Source organism: Mixophyes fleayi, chromosome 1 (assembly GCF_038048845.1).
Source record: "Mixophyes fleayi isolate aMixFle1 chromosome 1, aMixFle1.hap1, whole genome shotgun sequence".
NCBI lineage: Eukaryota > Metazoa > Chordata > Amphibia > Anura > Limnodynastidae > Mixophyes > Mixophyes fleayi.
This window is the reverse complement of record NC_134402.1, coordinates 345018642-345039774: the sequence shown is the minus strand read 5'-3', so window position 1 is coordinate 345039774 and position 21133 is coordinate 345018642. Positions and strand designations below refer to the sequence as shown.

The 21133-nt window shown below is 40.5% G+C and overlaps 1 protein-coding gene across 5 annotated transcripts in view; it reads left to right on the top strand.

Annotated features, from left to right (window-relative positions):
* LOC142161511 (E1A-binding protein p400-like) overlaps positions 1-20378 on the top strand; it is a 123860-nt gene extending 103482 nt beyond the window's left edge. For 2 of the 5 annotated variants that reach the window (XM_075217210.1, XM_075217196.1), the window contains exons 42-53: positions 4638-4716; positions 5246-5458; positions 6996-7041; positions 7993-8102; positions 8373-8571; positions 8776-8930; positions 9016-9258; positions 10103-10268; positions 16256-16380; positions 16935-17105; positions 17828-17905; positions 18053-20378. In XM_075217210.1, the coding sequence (XP_075073311.1) occupies positions 4638-4716; positions 5246-5458; positions 6996-7041; positions 7993-8102; positions 8373-8571; positions 8776-8930; positions 9016-9258; positions 10103-10268; positions 16256-16380; positions 16935-17105; positions 17828-17905; positions 18053-18325 (1858 nt within the window). In that variant the 3' untranslated portion in view covers positions 18326-20378. Of the gene's footprint in view, positions 1-4637; positions 4717-5245; positions 5459-6995; positions 7042-7992; positions 8103-8372; positions 8572-8775; positions 8931-9015; positions 9259-10102; positions 10269-16255; positions 16381-16934; positions 17106-17827; positions 17906-18052 lie in introns of those variants that run through there. The other 3 variants (XM_075217202.1, XR_012693423.1, XM_075217222.1) reach the window with 3 other exon arrangements.
* The last annotated feature ends 755 nt before the right edge of the window (positions 20379-21133 follow it).

Below are 21133 nucleotides of genomic sequence, written 5' to 3'. Positions count from 1 at the left end.
CCTTTATTGTCTAGTTTTAACGGCATGGCTGTTGAAGCCAGGATCTTGAGAGTAAAGGGATTGTCTGAAACTGTTATTCAAACTATGCGCAAAGCCAAAAAAACAGTGTCATCATGTAATTATCATGGGGTTTGAAAGAATTATGTGATGTGTGCGAAAGCAATGGTTTCCACACTTCTTCTTTGACGCTTTTGTCACTTTTTTTTCTTTTCTCCAGGACGGACGAGAGGGTGGACTAAAAGTTTCACTGTTTGAGCCTTTGGAGACAATTAAATTTAAAGCACTTTACTTGGAAGGTGAATTTTCTTTTAGCTATATCTTCAGCTGAGGCTGGGGAGCTGTGGTCTGACTGTTTCGGAATCCCTTCTTCCCATTGATTTCTTGGATCATCAGGTGTTACTTTTAGCCATCCAGGACTAAGTGGTGCATGTACTGTCTGAACACTTGGCAGACTTCTTAATATTCTGAATCCATGCACCATCCCCAATAAAAAAACATGCTCATTTCTACATCTTGTCCCAACTGGTCATCTGGTGGGGGCCTCCAAATGATAATCGTAATTTCCCCAAGGTTGAACTAAGCTTAAATGATATGTTGTCAACTTCAACAAACCAAGTATTGATGTCATAGAATGACTATTGTCCATTATTTTCTCCTACTTAGGAGATTCTGGTTTGACAGGTTCTAATTATGCTTGTGACTTTGGACTAGCCTTGTTATTTTTGTTAATATTGCTGTTATAATTATCATTGGATTATATGCAGTGGCTTCTTTACTGAGATTAACCCTTTCTTTCATCAGGTTCTCCAAAGTCTGATTTTTACAGCTTAACTCTTGCAGACACGTTAGCCTGTTTTTTCACCACATGTAACATTGGCTTTTTAATGTCTATATTGAATGCTATCTGGTCATAATTCCTTAGAGAAAATCTGCATAAGGATTTGGCATCAATTTATTTAATTGTATTTTATTGTATTTTTTTTCAGAAAGCTTTTGCCTCTATGCCAGGTCTCATCAATTTTTCTACAATGGGTAGGCTCTTAGTTTGGTATTACAGTAATTTCATTCGGCTTCTTGAGAGACAATAGATCAAGTACCTGTGTCTCTCTTGTACCTGAGAGGGATTTTTTTGAACATTACTGCCTGAACTTTCACACTTTTCCCCATGTTTAGTGTTACAAGGTAAATGTTCTGATCTTTCTGCCTACATGGTTCCTTTCTTTCACAAATAGTTGTTTAAGGTGGCCACCTGTTCGTCCTTTCACACTTTCATCAAGTTCTACCCTGCCTCTATAGATTTGGTGTTTGGTAGGAAGATGCTTCTGGCTGTCATCACCCGTTGGTCATTCTTATCTGTCCCCATATTTTTGGTTTTCAAATGTCCCCATTTGATATGACTATTTTTCTTTAGAAGAAGAAAATAATTATTTCACTTACCACTGAATCCTTTCCTCTGAAACCAGTAGGGGGGGGTTGAGCTGCTTACCTTGACATGTCCTCTGTTGACACACTGATTATTCGTTAAGATCAGTTTCCGGGTTTGCCTTCTGTAGGGCTTTTTAAGTTCTGCTCTTGAACTGTGGATTTATTTGTTCTTGTTGGTTTGTGGTTTTTTTGTGGGCCTTCCTTCATCTAGTTTTATTGCAATAGATGTAATGGTACGTGAAAACATCTAAATTTACAAAATAGTGGTTTCAAAATAAAAACATGTGCACTTGTTTTACTGAACAATAAAGTAAACATTATCTCCACTTACAAATATGGTATATTTTGTGTATATCGTAGATTCAGGTGACTGAGCAAACCGGTTACAACATATTCCTCATTTTGTCTTATTGCATGCGCTCAGTTTAGAGGAGGATTAGCACTCTTACTGTAATTATTATATCATTGTTAAAGATTTGTTATCTTGCAGCCCAGACTGATTTTATTCAAATGAATGTTTATGGATCAACAGTTTTCTGATATATTAAGCAATTGCTACAATAGTGCATACCAACTGTGAGTCACCATAGCTATATTCATTTTCAAATTTGTGCATGTAATGTCTAGCGATAAGGTTTTTATTTTGGCTTACCATTAAATCCCTTCCTCCATGTCTGTCGGGGGACTGAATAAGGATATAGTTAGGCTAATTAACTATAAAAATTATAATTAATATAATCCTAATTAGTTACTGGGAAGTAATGCTAATTCCACATTTCTGTTATTTTACTTTGCATTTCTGTGACTGTACTATAAAGATTTGCCTAGAGGCATCTTTCTATGCAACCTTCCTATCATTGCCTTGTACCACGTCAGTTCATAGACAGGTAGCCCTCACTGAAATGTGTCCCAACAAGAAATCTGCAATAGCTACTCATATGGCTAAATTGTCCCAACAAGAAGCCTGCAATAGTTACTCGCATGGCTAAATGCGTCCCAACAAGTAGCCTGCAATAGCTACTCGTATGGCTAAATTGTCCCAACAAGTAGCCTGCAATAGCTACTCGTATGGCTAAATTGTCCCAACAAGAAGCCTGCAATAGTTACTCGCATGGCTAAATGCGTCCCAACAAGTAGCCTGCAATAGCTACTCGTATGGCTAAATTGTCCCAACAAGAAGCCTGCAATAGTTACTCGCATGGCTAAATGCGTCCTAACAAGTAGCCTGCAATAGCTACTCGTATGGCTAAATTGTCCCAACAAGAAGCCTGCAATAGCTACTCGCATGGCTAAATGCGTCCCAACAAGAAACCTGTAATAGCTACTCATATAGCTAAATGCGACTCAACAAGAAGCCTGCAATAGCTACTCGTATGGCTAAATTGTCCCAACAAGAAGCCTGCAATAGTTACTCACATGGCTAAATGCGTCCCAACAAGTAGCCTGCAATAGCTACTCGTATGGCTAAATTGTCCCAACAAGAAGCCTGCAATAGTTACTCGCATGGCTAAATGCGTCCCAACAAGAAGCCTGCAATAGCTACTCGCATGGCTAAATGCGTCCCAACAAGAAACCTGCAATAGCTACTCGTATGGCTAAATTGTCCCAACAAGAAGCCTGCAATAGTTACTCGTATGGCTAAATGCGTCCCAACAAGAAGCCTGCAATAGCTACTCGCATGGCTAAATGCGTCCCAACAAGAAACCTGCAATAGCTACTCATATGGCTAAATGCGACTCAACAAGAAGCCTGCAATAGCTACTCGTATGGCTAAATTGTCCCAACAAGAAGCCTGCAATAGTTACTCACATGGCTAAATGCGTCCCAACAAGTAGCCTGCAATAGCTACTCGTATGGTTAAATTGTCCCAACAAGAAGCCTGCAATAGTTACTCGCATGGTTAAATGCGTCCCAACAAGAAGCCTGCAATAGCTACTCGCATGGCTAAATGCGTCCCAATAAGAAACCTGCAATAGCTACTCGTATGGCTAAATTGTTCCAACAAGAAGCCTGCAATAGTTACTCGTATGGCTAAATGCGTCCCAACAAGAAGCCTGCAATAGCTACTCGCATGGCTAAATGCGTCCCAACAAGAAACCTGCAATAGCTACTCATATGGTTAAATGTGACTCAACAATAAGCCTGCAATAGCTACTCGTATGGCTAAATTGTCCCAACAAGAAGCCTGCAATAGCTACTCGTATGGCTAAATTGTCCCAACAAGAAACCTGCAATAGCTACTCATATGGCTAAATTGTCCCAACAAGAAGCCTGCAATAGCTACTCGTATGGCTAAATTGTCCCAACAAGAAACCTGCAATAGCTACTCGTATGGCTAAAGTTTCCCAACAAGAAACCTGCAATAGCTACCTGCATGGCTAAATGCATCCCAACAAGAAGCCTGCAATGGCTACTCGTATGGCTAAATTGTCCCAACAAGAAGCCTGCAATAGCTACGCGCATGGCTAAATGCGTCCCAACAAGAAGTCTGCAATAGCTACTCGTATGGCTAAATTGTCCCAACAAGAAGCCTGCAATAGCTACTCGCATGGCTAAATGCGTCCCAACAAGAAACCTGCAATAGCTACTCGTATGGCTAAAGTTTCCCAACAAGAAACCTGCAATAGCTACCTGCATGGCTAAATGCATCCCAACAAGAAGCCTGCAATAGCTACTCACATGGATAAATTGTCCCAACAAGAAGTCTGCAATAGTTACTCGCATGTCTTCCTTCTTGAACAGGCTTTTAAACTACATAGGCAACACATATCTGTTAAAAAAGCACTAAGTAATCCACAAATCAGTGTCAGTGGCTTATTATGAATACAATTCATGTTATTCCGCTGCTTGATGTATCACTTGTTGCCTAAACCTCTTAATTTGTAAGCTCTTTTGGTAAGTGCCATCTTTACTTTCTGTTTCATTGCATGGTATACAATTTGTTTTTATTATGATCCCCTCAATGTACAGCTCTATGTAATATGTCAGCAATTTATAAATAAACAATAATAATAGGTAATACTGTTTAGAAGCTTTCATTAATGATGGGCCTCTAGAAATGTGTTTCTAAGTGGATCTGCTATGCTATGTGAAATAATACCCACATTTTTCTTTAGCCCACACCTGAAAGTATGACATGTTGTTTTGGAATGTTTTTGATTTATTTAAATGTTTCATTCATCAGTTTTAATTTTGTACATTTTCTTTCTCAGTGGCATTAACTACGAGAAACCACTGCCGCCCATTCAAGTGGCTTCTCTGCGTGCTGAGCGCATTGCCAAAGAGAAGAAGGTATTTTGCTTCCCAATATATTTTTTTTATAGACTAAACTTTTGTTGCTGAAAACGTTATTTCACAGTCTTGTAAATCAGTAAAGAAATGTGACATGTTAATGTCATATGTAATGTACCTATGTAATGTATATGTAATGTATCCTACTCCTGTGAGGTGGGTTTTGTTTTCATACGGACATTTGTTTTTAAAGTTGTTACACTGATAGCTTGAAGAATTTTTAGCATTCCTAAATGGTCATTTTAAATGATTGAAGTGGAAATTTAGAAGTGGCAGGTATGGAAAATATAATGGGAATGTAAGTGAATGGTATTTGACAGTTTTAATATCAAAGCAGTAGGCTAAGTGGCGGTGTGACATACCATCGTATAAGCCCCTCACTTCCACCACTGATCATTTTTAAATAATTGGCACCTAGGTAAATGATAACTAGCATCCTTTCATATATATGCTGCAATGCATAACTGCAACATGTGTAGCATTTCCCTGTATGTTCACATTGTAGTAATATTGTATAAATATATTTTAGGCATTAGTAGAGCAACATCACAGAGCCCAGCAACAAGCTGGTCCGCAGGCTCCACAACAGCCACTGCAAAATGGCCAGCAACCATCAACCCCAGTTGTTCAACCTGCTCAGACACAGTCTCAACAGCAAGTGGTTCAGCAACAGGTTGTGCAGCAGCCGCAGGCAGTAGTCTCCAGTCCAGCTGGAACCAATGTACCCACCACTGCAGTCCTGGTAAGCACAGACACCCATATTCATCTTGCATTTTCCAAATATATATAATTGCTTTTTATGATGCCAGGTCCCCTCTTCTGCTTGGAGACTTGAGGTAGTTCTAGCCAATAGAATGCTACAGGATCACCTACCTTTCTCCACTGTAAAGCTACAGATACATATGTAAATGTTATGGCTGGCTCAGCTAGGCAGCAGTTACAGCTCCCAAGATGTAGCTGTAACTTTGTATAAGAAGGAAGTAGATGATGCTGGAGCCAATAATCATGCAGATAGAAGGACGTGATCTCAAATTTCTTTTTTGACTGCTCCTAAAAGAAGCTAATCACCAAAATTTACATTTTCATAGATGAGCCCTGAAAGTAAGTAGGTTGTTCAGTCCTATTCCTGATATTAAAGTAGTTCTGTTAAAAAGTAAAGCAGGACTGCTCATTTCCATTACAGAAAGCCGAAACCACATGCCATATCTTTGGTGTTTTAATTGTAGCTGAAATAGGATAAAGCCCAGACATCACTGGCCATGATTATGAATCCACCAATCTGCAGTCTGTACAGATCATTGCTGTTACCTTGGAAACTAGCCAGCCATTACCGCAAGCTCTCTCCCTTTTCCCCTTTCCAAACTGATGTGAGGCGAGAAGATCCACCATCCTAATACAGTGTCTGTTTTCTCTGACGGCTCAAACAGGCAGTATACAGGACATATGTCATTGAGTATAAATAGATTCATTACTTCAAGTATATTATTTAGCTTGGTAATAAAAGCATGGGCTTTCATATATATTAATATACATATCCTCAAAAAGACACTTAAATAAAGGCCTGTTGGTTGTTTCTTGCTGTAAAGTTAAAATATTAAAATATACAACTATAGTTTATCCTAAGGATGGAATGTTAGATTTTAGGGGCCTCACATGTCGCCCTGACTCCCCCAAACATTATTATTATTTGTTGTTGTTCGACTTGATTAAAAATGATCATATTAATTAACATGCCACTGTCACACTAAAACCAACCTGAGCATTTGTGACATGTGGGTGTGGACTAAAAATGACTAAAATCCCAAACATCTATCTCACACTCACTATTAAAAACAAAACTCTGCCACCACTAAGATTTTATTTATGTGCTGACACTATTAAGAAGTGTCAGCGTAGGTGTTGATGAAGGGAGGAAAATAAACTTAAAAATAAGATATGCTTTTTCTGCTGATAATCCTAAGCCATAAGCTCTTATGCCTCAAACAGTATCATTGATCAAGGATAAAATTAAGAATTATTTTTGAAAATTACTATATTGAAGGACAATGATTTCTGTTTTGTAAAATAAACTGACATTCATGTAACAACAAAACTCACATATTTCGGGTAACTAATACAAATAATCACTTGTTAATGAATATCGCCAAAACCCTTCAACTTTCTCTGGTTCTTAACAAGTATTTAATTGTCTAATTTCTTTTTTTTTTTAAATTTCTTCCATATAAATTGTGTATTCCTTACCTTTCACAAGTAACATTACATGCTGTGTGTTTATACAGGCTGGAACCATCAAGACAGCAGTAACGGGAGCAAGTATACAAGCTGGTAAGTGACTTCAGTGTGTGACAATGTGCCAATAAGATATTTACTTTATTGCATTTAGTCTGTTTATACCTATGTGGATTTTAGGGAACTCACCAACTCTTAAAATAATCCTATTTATGTCAAACTCAATACAGAAGTGTAGACTTCTTCATATTGGTGGAAATTTGCATAAATTCTATGGATGTATTGTTGTCTGTATGTTTTATAGATGTATGCTTTGTGTGCTGTATAGATGTATGCTTTGTGTATGCTCTTCTATGCAGGAACACTCAGAAAGTTTTAAAATGAATCTGTCTTTGCTTGCTCACTATTCATCTTCTTTAGCAATCCTACATACAGTATACAGTATATAATTCTTTTTTACAAAAAATATATTTCTGTTTTCAGTGATTCTAGATTAAAAGCACAATTATTTTATATAACATAGTTTTGCCATATACTTTAGAAGCATGACACATTCCCTTCATAGACAGTAAGTACATTTCTTTTTTTCTTTTATTTAAACCGCAATTACAAAATGACTGTTAAGTGCTTGTTCACCCTAGGTTTTACCATCCACTTTATAAGTGATGCAGGGAGGATGTGAAGACCGTGTGACTGCTGCTTATAAAGTACATGGTAACCTATGGATCATTGAGTCTTATTATCACATATCCTTCCCCACTTAAGTTATAGCAAAAGTCAACAGCTCCAGGAAACATTCGAGACGAATTTCTGGTGTAGGGTGTAGTGCTCCACAGTGTGAACGAGTGAGGTTGGAAAGCCTAGGGGTGATTGATCCATTGGTCATCAATGCATTTTACAAGAAACAGATATGTGTTACGCTCATCCTTACCACACTGTTTGTCAAGCGGATGCTAAGTCCTGCTGTCAGTAAGCCTGTTCCCTCAGTGTGAATTGATGATGATCCCTCCCTCCTTCATTTATTAATATGCAGTATCATGTTTACAGCTGCTGTCAGTGGAAATGTCATCGTAAACACTGTTGCTGGTGTCCCTTCTGCCACCTTCCAGCCTATCAATAAGAGGCTGGCATCTCCTGTCATACCAGGGACACTTACTGTAAGTAAATAAAGATATTCTCTGGTCTGCAGGCTGCACCGTGTAATGTTGGTAGATAAGTAATTAATATTCATAAATCACACATTGTCTGAAATTGGGTCTTGAAGTTGCCTCTGATCTTCAATATGAAGCTTCCTTTTGAAGCTTAGAAGGAAAACCATGACAACAGACTTGTATATTGTGAACTGAGAATTGAATGTCCGTCTAGCAGTGGCGCAATGTGTGATTTAAATTGGATCATAGGTTAATTACCATTAATCTTCCTGTTAGGCTCCTGGTGGAGCTCCACAAGTTGCCCATGCACAGCAGAGAGCAGTAGCAACTTCAGCCGCACCTGCAGAGATGGTCACTATAGCAACAAATCAGGGGGTACGAGCAGTGACGCCAGTGACTGGTGGAACTGTGGTGTGCAGCAGTATTACCCCTGTACAGACACAGACCAGGTCAATAGTGACACAGGTGACAACAGGTATTGAATTGTTTTACTTTCTCTTTTATCTTCTATTATATCATTTACCTTCTTCTCATCTGATTCTGTATCTCAATGAGGTCACCACTGCTTTCTAATTTTTTAACTGAATCCTTTTTCTTTTGTTTATTTTCTTGCTATACCCCGCTCATCCATTTCTGCTCGCCTGCTATATCTTGTTTGTATCTGTTATTTTCTTTGCAGCTACAACTGCTGGGGTTCAACTTGCCAATAAAGCCATTACCCCAGCCCAGTTCCAACTTCTTCGGCAACAGCAGGCTGCCCAAGTGCAGGTTCCTCAGATCCAATCCCAATCACAGTCCCCAGGCCAAATAAAAGCTGTTGGCAAACTATCCCAGGTAATTTAGACAGAATTGTTCCACGAGTTTCCAAAAGAACATCAATGTTTACTCATTAACAGCAAAATTTTTGTGCTTCGCCCAGGAACAGCTACTCAAATTGCAGAAGCAGAAAATGCAGCTCTCGCAACAGACAACCCAGACAGTGGCTCAACAACAGCAGCAACCTCAACAGGGAGGACCACAGCCTGCACCGGTGCAGGGTCAGCAACAACCACAGCAAGCACAACCCCAGCAACAGACTCAGCAGCTTACTGCAGTCACTGCACCAAGAGCTGGTGCTGTCCTCACAGGTGCAACTGTTGCTAATCTACAGGTGGCTCGTCTGGTAGGTGTTAACATTAAATAATGCTTTGTTTAAATGTAAGCATTGAAAATTCATTAATGTTCCACACCTGGGGGTAAATTTAATAAGCTGCAGGTTTGAAAAAGTGGAGATGTTGCCTATAGCAACCAATCAGATTCTAGTTATCATTTATTTAGTAGATTCTACAAAAATACAGCTAGATTCTGATTGGTTGCTATAGGCAACATCTCCACTTTTTCAAACCCGCAGCTTGATAAATGTACCCCCTGATGTTATATTTTGAGTTATAAATATATAACTATTATAGCACTATTATTATTATTATTATTATTATTATTATTATTATTATTATTATTATCAATAATAAGCAGTATGATATTATAGTATTATTTCATTTCTGTGTACTAAGTACTTATGTTCATTCTAAGCTGTGCAGCAGTGAGTGCACACATGGACTTATGCAGAATTTGATCTCATCACACAGCACTAGTCCTGACCGTATAGCTGTTCACAGAGTACAGAACACTTGCATGAGTCTCCTGACTCAGAACAGATTTATCACAGCAACTGGCCAGGGCATTGGTGTGTACAGCTATATTAGTGCTATGCAATTGTACATATCAGGGCCCTGGCCAACTGTGGTGGTTGATTGGGTCTGACTTAGGGAGATTTATTTCTGTACACTGTTACCATGTTACATTTGTGCCATTTTGGTAAGAGCACCCTGAGCTGTGCTGGTGAAGGGGGCTGCAAACTAGTTGTATATTGAGCCCTAAACAGAAGGTTTCCTAGTGTTTGTAATCCTTGCATACACTGAGCAAGTCTTACTGTGAAGAAGAAACAATCCATTATATTTGATTTCCAGCTTCAGGCTCAGGGGCAAATCCAGGCCCAGCCAGGACAAACTGCACAGGTGGCACTAGCAAAGCCTCCAGTGGTCTCTGCTGTTGTGTCTTCCACTGGTGTGACCACCCTCCCTGTCACAGTGGCCGGAATCAGTGTTGCTATTGGCCAGCCTCAGAAAGCTGCAGGTATACTATGTAATCATCATGTGTCTCGTGCCTATGTTTCCTCATGTATCAGATTCTTAGTTGTCATACTGTATAAGCCGAAATTAATATATACAGCTCATTCTCAGTGTAACTATTCTTGCTTAGAAGGCAAAAACAAAGACCTAAAGAGAGCTAAGTTTATTAAACTATTTTGAAAGAGAATTGGGAAGTGTGGGTGCCCCAAAACACTGCTACCATGGGGACATTCAAAAATAGCCCCTTGAAGGAGGTAACGCTCTTTCAATCCAGCCCGTAAAATTTTGCAGCCAAAACTTGCATCAAGAGACGCAAAAACATGAAAACAGTAAAACCGTGTAAAGGTGTGGATAGAGAACCAGGTGGGTGTCAGGCAGAGCTGATCTACCGGTGTAACCTTGCATGCAGCCCAGGAGGCCCCCACAGAACGGGTTTAATGCGCAGCAACAAGATCAGGTGCAGGTCTAATGCCATGAGGTCCACATCCGGAAGTCTCCACTTCTGGACCAAACACGGAAACACTTTTGGGTGTAGAGACCACTCCTCTGGAAACACTATGTGTCTGCTTAGGTAGTCAGCTCTCAATTTTCTACACCCGGAATGAATATCGCAAAAATTGCCCGGACATACATTTCCGCCCAGAACAATATCCGGACCGTCTCCTTCATCGCTCCTGCACTCCTGGTTCTGCCTTGTCAATTGATGTACACCACAGCCGCTGTGTTTTCAGAATGGAGGTGGACTTGAGCACCCTGAAGGAGTGACCAAGCTCCTGGTAGTGCCTGCAGCATGGCTCAGAGCCCCACAATGTTTATAGGAAGTGACACTTCCCAAGCTGCGGAGACCAGGAGGGGGGCGGTCAAGAACTACTGATTCCCAACCTTGCAGACTGGCATCTGTGGTGACTATTGTCCATGACAATGGTCCATGGCAGGTCCATGGCAATGGACCTGCCCTCTGTCAAGTGATCCGCCACCAACAGAGAGAGAAGCAAATCATGGGAGACAACCGGAGCATCTGAGAGGCCAGCTGAAGATGGGATTCCAACCAATTGGACAAGAGGTCCCACTGAAATGTCCGAGGGTGGAACCGTCCGTACAGAAGGCTTTCAAATGTGGAAACCATCTTACCCACTAGTTTCATACATAGTAGGATAGAAGGCCGACTTTTAAATCTTTTTTCACCTTGACGTGACGAGAGCGCACCTAATTGATTGTTAGAAAAACCTTCAGCCCTCTGGTGTCAGGATAAGGCTGAGGAAAACAATTCTCTGACATGGAAACAACTGGGATTTTTGTAAATTTAGGTTCCAGCTCTTGTTTGGTCAGTGAAAGATGGAGCCGGAAGGTCTGATCTGAGTCAGCCTTTATTAGCAAATCGTCCAGGTATGGGACAATGCAGACCCAGGTTACACAAATGTGCTGCCATGACCACTATGATCTTTGTAAAGACTTGTGGTGCCGTGGAAAGGTCGAATGGAAGCACCTCTAATTGAAAGTGAGAGTCCCCCGCTGCAACTCTGCGAAGTGACTCCCAGATAGGCACATGAGATAAGAATCTTGGATGTTGATGGATGCCTGGAACTCATTTGGTTCCAACCCATTGTTCACTGATCTCAGGGACTCCATACGAAACCTTTACCAGAGATGAACATCTAGGGCCTTTAGGTTGAGAATGGGGCAAAAGGAGCTGTCTGGCTTGGGAACCAGGAAGAGGTTTGAATAGAAACCTCTGCCTCTTTGCCCCTTCGGGACCTGGCAGGTAATTCCCGCAGAAACAAGCAGTGATCGACTGTCTCATAGCCAATCTCTTTACTTTAACTCATGGAGTGGTGGAAAAGAAGCGGTGATGTGGCTGACTTTGGAGGTCTATCATGTAGCCACATTGCATGATCCCTGTAATCCACTAATACTGAAAGGAAGCCATCCATTGGTCCCGGAACAACAAGAGGCATGCTCCCAAACCGGCCACGAGGTGTAAAGGAATCCCTTCAGGTTGTAGGCTTGTCAGGGTTTTTAGGCTGTGGATGACTGCTGGAATAGGACAGCCTGCTGCTCTGTGACAGACCCCTGGACGTGATAGACTTATCTCTGTAAGACTGCACACAGTTTGAAGAGCCACCCTGAAAGGTTTAGCAAAATTAACCAAAATGAGGTACTCATGGCTTGTGGACATTAATAGGGAGAAAGGAACTTTTTCCTCCTGTAGCCTGAAATATGATGTTGTCCAGCTCTGCACCACAATGAACAGAGTCAGCATAAGGAAGAGAATCCAAAGACTTTTTAGGTTTATCTGCATTCTATGAATGCGAACACAAAGTCCTCTGAGCTGCAACTGCTGATGCAGAGATGGAAGAAGACACTGAGGCTGCATTCTGAGCTGCCTCATTTAGATATCCTGAGGCTTCTTTCAGAAGCAAATCAGAATCCTGTAGACTGTCAACAAGCTGATCTGCCGAGGTCTCGATCTCTCTAGCCACTGAAGCGGAAGAGTGATATGGCGCGGGAACTGCACTACAGTTATATTCATCTTAGGTACCTGTTCCCACTGGGCCATCTTATAAAAGCATGGAAACCTACGTGGTACAATGAATTTTCTGTGTGGCTGTTTCCATGTGAGATTTGCTAGCTCTTTAGAAGGAGGGAAGCAGACTACACACCTCTTCTGCCTCTTGAACAATTTGAGGGGGGTCAGGCTCTTCAAATACTTCAACGTCTTCCTCCGAAGACCCCTCTGAATCAGAGACCAGTATGCCTTTTACAGGAAGTCAAAGTTATCGTGAACTCAAGAAATGTATTTAATTTTTCAAGGTGCTGTACCAATGAAGTGGACCAAGAAGGTTCAACCTTGAAATGACCTTGAGAACCAAAAGGAGCTGGGAGGACAGAAGAACCTTCCCCTGCAACCTGTGAAGATTTTGTAAGGGCAACAGCTGTAGAAGGCTGCACTGATGCATTTTGAGCCAGAGTGATAATTGTATCCACTGCAGGTATCTCTGCAGAACGGTCAAGCAACTAAATTAGCGCCGCCACCGACTGTCCCAATGCAGTCGCCCACGCTGGTTCCTCCATCTGAAGGAGGGCCCCTGTGATGCACACCCCCCCAGCCATCTGCATCACAGTCCACACAAACCGACCATACTGGGCAGTTTGGCTTTACATATTGCACAGGTAAAATATTTCACCTTGGGTGTTTTACCTTTGTCAGACGGTTTTGAAATATTTAGGTTGCAACAGAAATAGGTAACCTGCAACTCCATATTAATAATCGCAGTCACACAACACTTAGTAATTTTCTTTATTATTATTAATTTATTTATTTTTATTATATTGATGTAAATGTGTATGCGTGTGTGTGTGTGTGTCTACACACACACACACACACACACACACACACACACACACACACATCCTAACTCTACAGGGATAAGCCCAGAGTTGTACTCCCCAACAGAATAATCCTGACAGTAGGAAGAATCTCAACAGTAAAACTAACTATGTGACGGAATTAGCAAAAGTATGTAAATATAATTCTACAGATATCCATTTGTACAGATATGTATTAGAAAAAACTGATTTAAAGTACTTATACCTGCAGAATCATGTCAAGGGCAGAGTACCCGCAGATAGAGAGCAGCCTGTCAGTCAGACACAGTGTACCGTTGATCAGTAGCAGCAGATAGAGGGCAGCCTGTCAGTCAGACACAGTGTACCGTTGATCAGTAGCAGCAGATAGAGGGCAGCCTGTCAGTCAGACACAGTGTACCGTTGATCAGTAGCAGCAGATAGAGAGCAGCCTGTCAGTCAGACACAGTGTACCGTTGATCAGTAGCAGCAGATAGAGAGCAGCCTGTCAGTCAGACACAGTGTACTGTTGATCAGTAACAGCAGATAGAGGGCAGCCTGTCAGTCAGACACAGTGTACAATTGATCAGTAGCAGCAGATAGAGAGCAGCCTGTCAGTCAGACACAGTGTACTGTTGATCAGTAGCAGCAGATAGAGAGCAGCCTGTCTGTCAGCCACAGTGTACTGTTGATCAGTAGCAGCAGATAGAGAGCAGCCTGTCAGTCAGACACAGTGTACTGTTGATCAGTAGCAGCAGATAGAGAGCAGCCTGTCAGTCAGACACAGTGTACTGTTGATCAGTAGCAGCAGATAGAGAGCAGCCTGTCAGTCAGACACAGTGTACCGTTGATCAGTAGCAGCAGATAGAGAGCAGCCTGTCAGTCAGACACAGTGTACTGTTGATCAGTAGCAGCAGATAGAGAGCAGCCTGTCAGTCAGACACAGTGTACCGTTGATCAGTAGCAGCAGATAGAGAGCAGCCTGTCAGTCAGACACAGTGAAACCGCTCAGGTGATTCTTCAACTGTCACTTCTCCTGAGTTGGCTCCAAAGGAACATACTAAATTGCGAAGGGGGTGCAGTCCTATATGAAGATGGCATAACTCCTCCTCAGTCTCTCTCACCACTATTCCTTGCCTACTGTGTGATCGAGGCTGAGTTACTTTTTATCATCGCAGGTAATTGAAAGGCTTCTATGTGTAATCCTGCCATAAGCGCTATCCATTTCAGCTCCTTTAACGGTGCTGTACCACAAACCAAGCCATCTTGACATTGCGGTGCCCTATGCAAACCAACGGCAGCACCGGTTAGTCAGCTTAATCATTTTTAGTTTACAGCAGTGATAGCCACTATAACTACAGGAAACAAGTACAGCAAACCAGGTCCCCCCCTATGAGGGAAGGACATGGTATGTCCCGCCATCTTGACATTGCGGTGCTCTATGGCACCAATGGCAGCGCCGGTTAGTCAGCTTAATAATAATAATAGTTTACAGCGGTGATAGCCACTGTAACTATCGGAAATAGGCACAGGAAAATTACTTTCTGTGAGATCCACTGGCTCCCATCGGTACATCTACTAAGTCTGTATGTTGGGATTAGTTTCCCCTCAGCAGACTATGCCTGTCAGCATTGTGTTCTAAAACACAGCACACATTACATATCACTAATAAATGAATAAAACAAAAGAAAATAAAACCTAACCTACAGAAATTTCTAAAGAGCAGCTAAAATTAAGCCCAACTCCTATGGACACTTAAAGTACACTGAGGAACTAAAGGGGTTGCAGAGGAGATGAGCTTCTGTCAACAGTTACATTAACAGTTTAACTATTTAAATGCCAACTTATGTGGCCCCTCATACATCCCCATGGTAGCAGAGTCCCCTAGATTGGATGAAAGAGAAATTACATTTATAACCATTAACCAAGCTCAAAAAGATTTTATTGAGTCTGAACCTACTCCATTGACTGAACTGAGCTACGGCTATTAAGTGTCTGAACTTACTTCATTGAATGAACTGAGCTACGGCTATTATTAATTGTATGAACTTACTCCATTGAGTTAACTTTACTACGGCCATTATTAAGTGTCTGAACTAACTCCATTGACTGAACTGAGCTACGGCTATTATTAAGAGTCACCTGTGGTAAATAGAACACGGAAGGACTGAAGACTAGTCTATACCTGCAAGCCTTGTAGACTAGTTTCTTAATGAAATAATTGTAAATGTGCAGCACTATATTTTAACATTTGAATTAATTTATATACACATCTATAATGATCTGGGCCTTTTATATTTCACACTAAGTACATTGGTCAGTTTTACTAAATGGCTGAAGTCTATCCAACATTCTCTCATACAGCTGAATAGGATGCTTCTATTGCACACTGTTAGACAGTATTGGACATACTGTAAAGAGTCCCTCAATGTTGCAATCTGAATACATGGTACAGCTTCAGGTAAAGGGGGTATACTTCATGAGAAAATGTCCCGTCCACCCCCAAAACTGGGTTTCGCCTTCCCCTTTAAGGACTCACTAAGCTAAACTGAATTCTCCTGTTGGTGCTGTTTACACTATTGGTAAGATCCCAAATGAGCTAAACATTTTGATAATGTTATGACCTTTCCACATTTCCACCTGTAGGTGGGCAGACTGTGGTCGCTCAGCCCTTGAATGTACAACAGCTTCTGAAACTGAAACAGCAACAACAGCAAAAAGCTTTGCAGTCTGGTGCAGCTCCAGGACAGGCCACTGTACAGCAGCAGAAGGTAATAAGAAGATACAGTTTTGAATCTAAAACTTATTGTCCTTGATTACCTTATAAGAATAGCGGTTTGTGAAATCAGTAAAAGTCACATTTGAAATGTTCAGATATTACCTATGAAATATATTACATTGTTCAGTGTTAACTTGACATTCTACTGCTGTTCTGTTAAGATGTAAAATATAGCCTCCCCATTCCATTGCATACAGCTGTGGGACCCTCCACCACAAACCTGTTTAGGACAGTGTCCTAATAAGATCTTATAAAGGTCAAAGACTCATCAAACTACATTTGAACTGTAGTGACATTACTGGCCCTGGCAATTTGTATGAATTAACCAATACACACAGTGCATTTCTGCATAGAAAGTTTACAAATCTGTCAATCACTCATTGTCTACTCATTTAGAAAAGCATCTCCCTTCTAACATGGAAAGCTGCTGCAGAGGGTTGAAAGTGAACTCTCCTTTAATGTATTGTATTCTGCTCGGTGATACGCAGTCTCTTTTGTTTATGAAGAGGGAATGATGTAATATAACTTTTTTTTTATGCTTCGTAGCAAATAACAGCTCAGCAAGTTACCGTCCAGACCCAACAGCAACAAGCTCAGCAGCAAAAGTTGACGTACACCACTCAGCCAGCCATTAAAACCCAGTTCCTAACCACTCCTATTACTCAGGCTCAAAAGTCGACTGGAGCCCAGCAAGTGCAGGCACAGATTCAGGTACAGGTAACTGCTGCCTTCCTGATCATCGTGTTTTTTAGTTCAGACTGTTAGTGACACATGTTCATTTTTTTTAACAGTGTTAACTCACCCATTTCAATATTAATTATAATGGAAATTGGTTGGATAAGTGGTAAAATAACTACCCCGAAAAATTATGTTATTGTTTTCTATCAAATACAATTTAATTTATAACTACACAATTAAGGTAAAATGTTCACTTGTGGACATGTCCTCCTCCAGTTGTGGTGCACCTCTCCTTTATACCTGTGAGGTTGGGTCAACTCATCAGGTTCCTCTAGGTTTCTGTGCTGGAGCCTCAATATTTTTGAGTCCTGGAGGATCAGAGACTGAGACCAGTGATCATTGCATCAGTTGCCAAGAATACAGATGAGCCCGTCCCTCACTTCATCATTTCGCGGTCATCGCAAAATTTGAATGTCCTAGTGCAGTAAACTATTTGTGCTTTGACTTATAACTTTTTGAAAGTACTCCCAGAAGCTGGGTGCCAGCTCTAAATGTTTAGGTGCTAAGACAATCAAGCTCTTGGGGTTTGTGGAGCCCTTGTAATTAAAAGACTTTATTTAATACTTTGCATACCAAACAACTGTTCTATTTTTCACTAGACTGCTGATTTCCTACTTACAAAAGAGCTTGGCCCTCATACTTAGACATGGCAAAATCGCTTTGTGGCTGGTTGAGTAAAATAAAATTTCATTTCCTTCAAGGTTGCTAAGCTTCCTCAGGTGGTCCAACAACAGGCAGCAGTAACAAATATCCAACAGATGGTACCAGCCTCTCAACAGGTTAGTTTTATGTTAAACATATGTTTAGATCATGCCTCCTGTTATGTAAAAAAAATTGTTTGTGACCTTTTCTGTTACACACACAACATAAAGTGCTACATAGCAAGGAATAGTTCCAGTTTTTAATCTAATCATATAATCACACAGGTCCAGTCCCAGACTGTTACACTGACCCAGGCAACGACAGCAGGACAACAGGTCCAAGTATTACCAGCTGGTTCAACAGCGGCCCAAGTGGTGCAGCAGAAACTTCTCCAGCAGCAACAGCAGGTGGTGGCAGCTGCTTCACCACAGCTCCAAGTCCCATCCAATCAAAACCTAGCACCAACATCGGGCACTGCAGAAGCCCCAAACCAACAGGCAAAGCTTCAAGTGAGAGCATCTACTGTCCGGATCAAAGCTCCCACGAAACCTAGCTGAGGATAAGGTGAACAAATAGAAAACTCAAGAATGTGCATCTCCAAAAAGAGCTCATACCAAGCACCTCTAAATGGCTTCTATATGTATTGTGTTGTTCACGTCTGAGAAACTGTTTCATTCATTTGCAAAAAAACGTTAGTGACATTTTGTAAATGTGAAAAAAGGGATATGAAGGAATATGACGGTCCTGCTACACCCACAGAAGACATCACAAGCTACAATATAGTCAGAGCAAGATGTTTCTTAATTGAAAAGTAATGTGGGGAAACCTAATGTGTCATTTTTACCTTTGCTCTATTAATGTCTTTCCTTCTCGCTTGTACATTTTGCACAAAGCCAAATCAGCCAATTTGGGAAGGATCCTAATGCATAGATTTTAAGAGTTGCCCAACTCTGACATTTTGCAGATTGTTTTTATTTATCTGGATTTTAAATAGTTTTAGTATACATATCTCTGGATTTCAATTTTATTTACAAAGGGAAGGTACACAAAGTGAAGCAGCGTATTAAATGAAATGGTCTGAAACATCTCCTTTAAATTTTTCAATGTCAGAGTGTATGTTTACAATGCATCATAAAGTATTTCCTCTGTACTCAGCTGGGTGGCAAGTAAAGGCTTTAAGCAGCTGATTGTATTGTGCTCTCATGTAGAAGTATCGCTGTTGCTTCAGTGCTTCTAGGGTGATGCTCCTAAATGGTAATTACATTTCAGCAAAGCACTAACCCTTTGTGAAGCTTCAGTATAGTCAGCTAAAACAGGTGGCCTAAAGCCAAGTGCGTTACCAGTTTTGGTAAAGAACAAGCTTGTAGTACAGTACGCAGAGAATTAGCTGCTCCTAAAGGATGATGAAGTTGTTTTTGACTCCCTTACTCTTTTTCTTTGTTTGCACTTTTTACTCCCCGATGCCCATTTAGTCGGATTATTTAGTTTGTTTTGTCTGCATAGATGTGTTTTACTTTTATCATAAACTTGTGCACTTTTGGGGATATCTGATTCTACCAATAGATCCTTGTGGTTTACTAAGAAGCTGCTTCCTTGTGCTCTACAAACTGAAGTGTGGTGGTACCTGACATTATCCACAGTCCAGTAAAATCATAACAATGTAGAGTCCGCCCATGTGTCTGTTGTAATTACCCCGTATAAACCTGCGTAACTGGGAATGTCACAGTCCTTGTCCTTGTACAGTTCAGAAACATCCATAAGGCCTTTAAATGCAATGTGTTTTTACACCAAAACGCAGTTTTGAGCACTTTGCCGAATAGAAAGATAAAAATGTTTAGCAGCAAAATGCATTTTCCTAACTGCGCAATTTACAAACCCACAGAAATTCCCTGTCCATGGTTTACATTAGAAACCTGAATATCCAAGTCTTATATTGCACATATTTAACTTGTCATGTAGAAAGTAGACTCCTGTATTTGTTAGGTTAGATTATTTAAGTATAGTGTTTGTGTTATTTGTTATAATTGTGTAGTTGTGCTACCACAATGTCTCTTTACTATTGCATTCACTTTTGCAGGGGCTGCTGGTGGATGTGTTCATTTTACCACATCCTAAGCACCCGTATTTCCCAAGTTTACTGTGCCACCTTATAGTCCAATGACATTTTTATTACATGAGAGATTGGTACGAAAGCAGTTTTATTAATAGAACTGAGAAGAAACTTGAATGAAATATATTGTGTATCCTGAAAGAGAAATTCTCGTAATGTCCTGTTCTAAACATTTTATATGTATGTGCATGAATGTCTGTAATCTATTGACGCTTGTATGCATTTTTGTTTGCTAAGATGAAGTGTTTTTCCTTTGTTTTATATATCTATATATATATGTGTATAATTTAAAACAATATGACCACTCTTACACTGCTGGATCTGTCTGCATTAAATTTGAAGTCCCCTGGCAGAAAAAGGGATAAAACTAGGTCTCCTTGAACCATACTGTGTTCAAAATGTACATATACTATGAAAACACATTTGTACGTGCTGTAGAACCATAGTGAGTGATGCATAGCACATTGCCAGTGTAATAAACTACATTTTTTAAAAACGTTTTCACTTTGTCATTGTTTTCACTTTCCTGCAGTCAGGCATCACATAATTAAATTACGCAACTGCAAGCATCCTAATTAACTTCCTACAGTCTGGATGTGGAGATGAGCTGTCTAGACAGCTTTAAAAACGCAAAACAATCCACAAATAGCAATACACTGTTATCCCACTTAAAATAATCGATTAAAGTGCATGATGAGTTTTTTTGTTTTGGTTATTTTTCAGACATAAAAATCACAGCTCAAAAAGGCAACAACATTTATCAATGCATGTATAGATCTGTGATTATTGTTTCTTGTTTAGTCACTCTTAATTTTACATATTGCATTATACAAAATTCCTAAATATAAAAAAATACAAAACAAATCAGGATGTGTAATAACTCAAAAGAAATACTAGTCTCAGTCACTATTGTGCTTTTTGTGGAAATATATTTTGGAAGAGATGTACTTTAAAGCTTGAACAATGGTAAAACAGGTCACTTTTAATGATGATGATGAACCACACTGTCACAGTTGGCTTACTGGAAATAGATCCCTAGGCTCTGCTGAACAGGGCTAGGCCCACCCATGGGCGCGGAGTCTAACAGGCAGGTGGTTTTACCATGAACCCCCACAAGGAGGTATGGTCTTAGCGGCACCAAAACTGCAGGTCGCGGTCCCGTGAGTGAGTGAACAGCAGAACGATGTGGAGGAGCCAGGTGAAGCGGGTAGAGATGAGGGAACCCATAGGTAAGTGGTATAGATATTGGAACAAC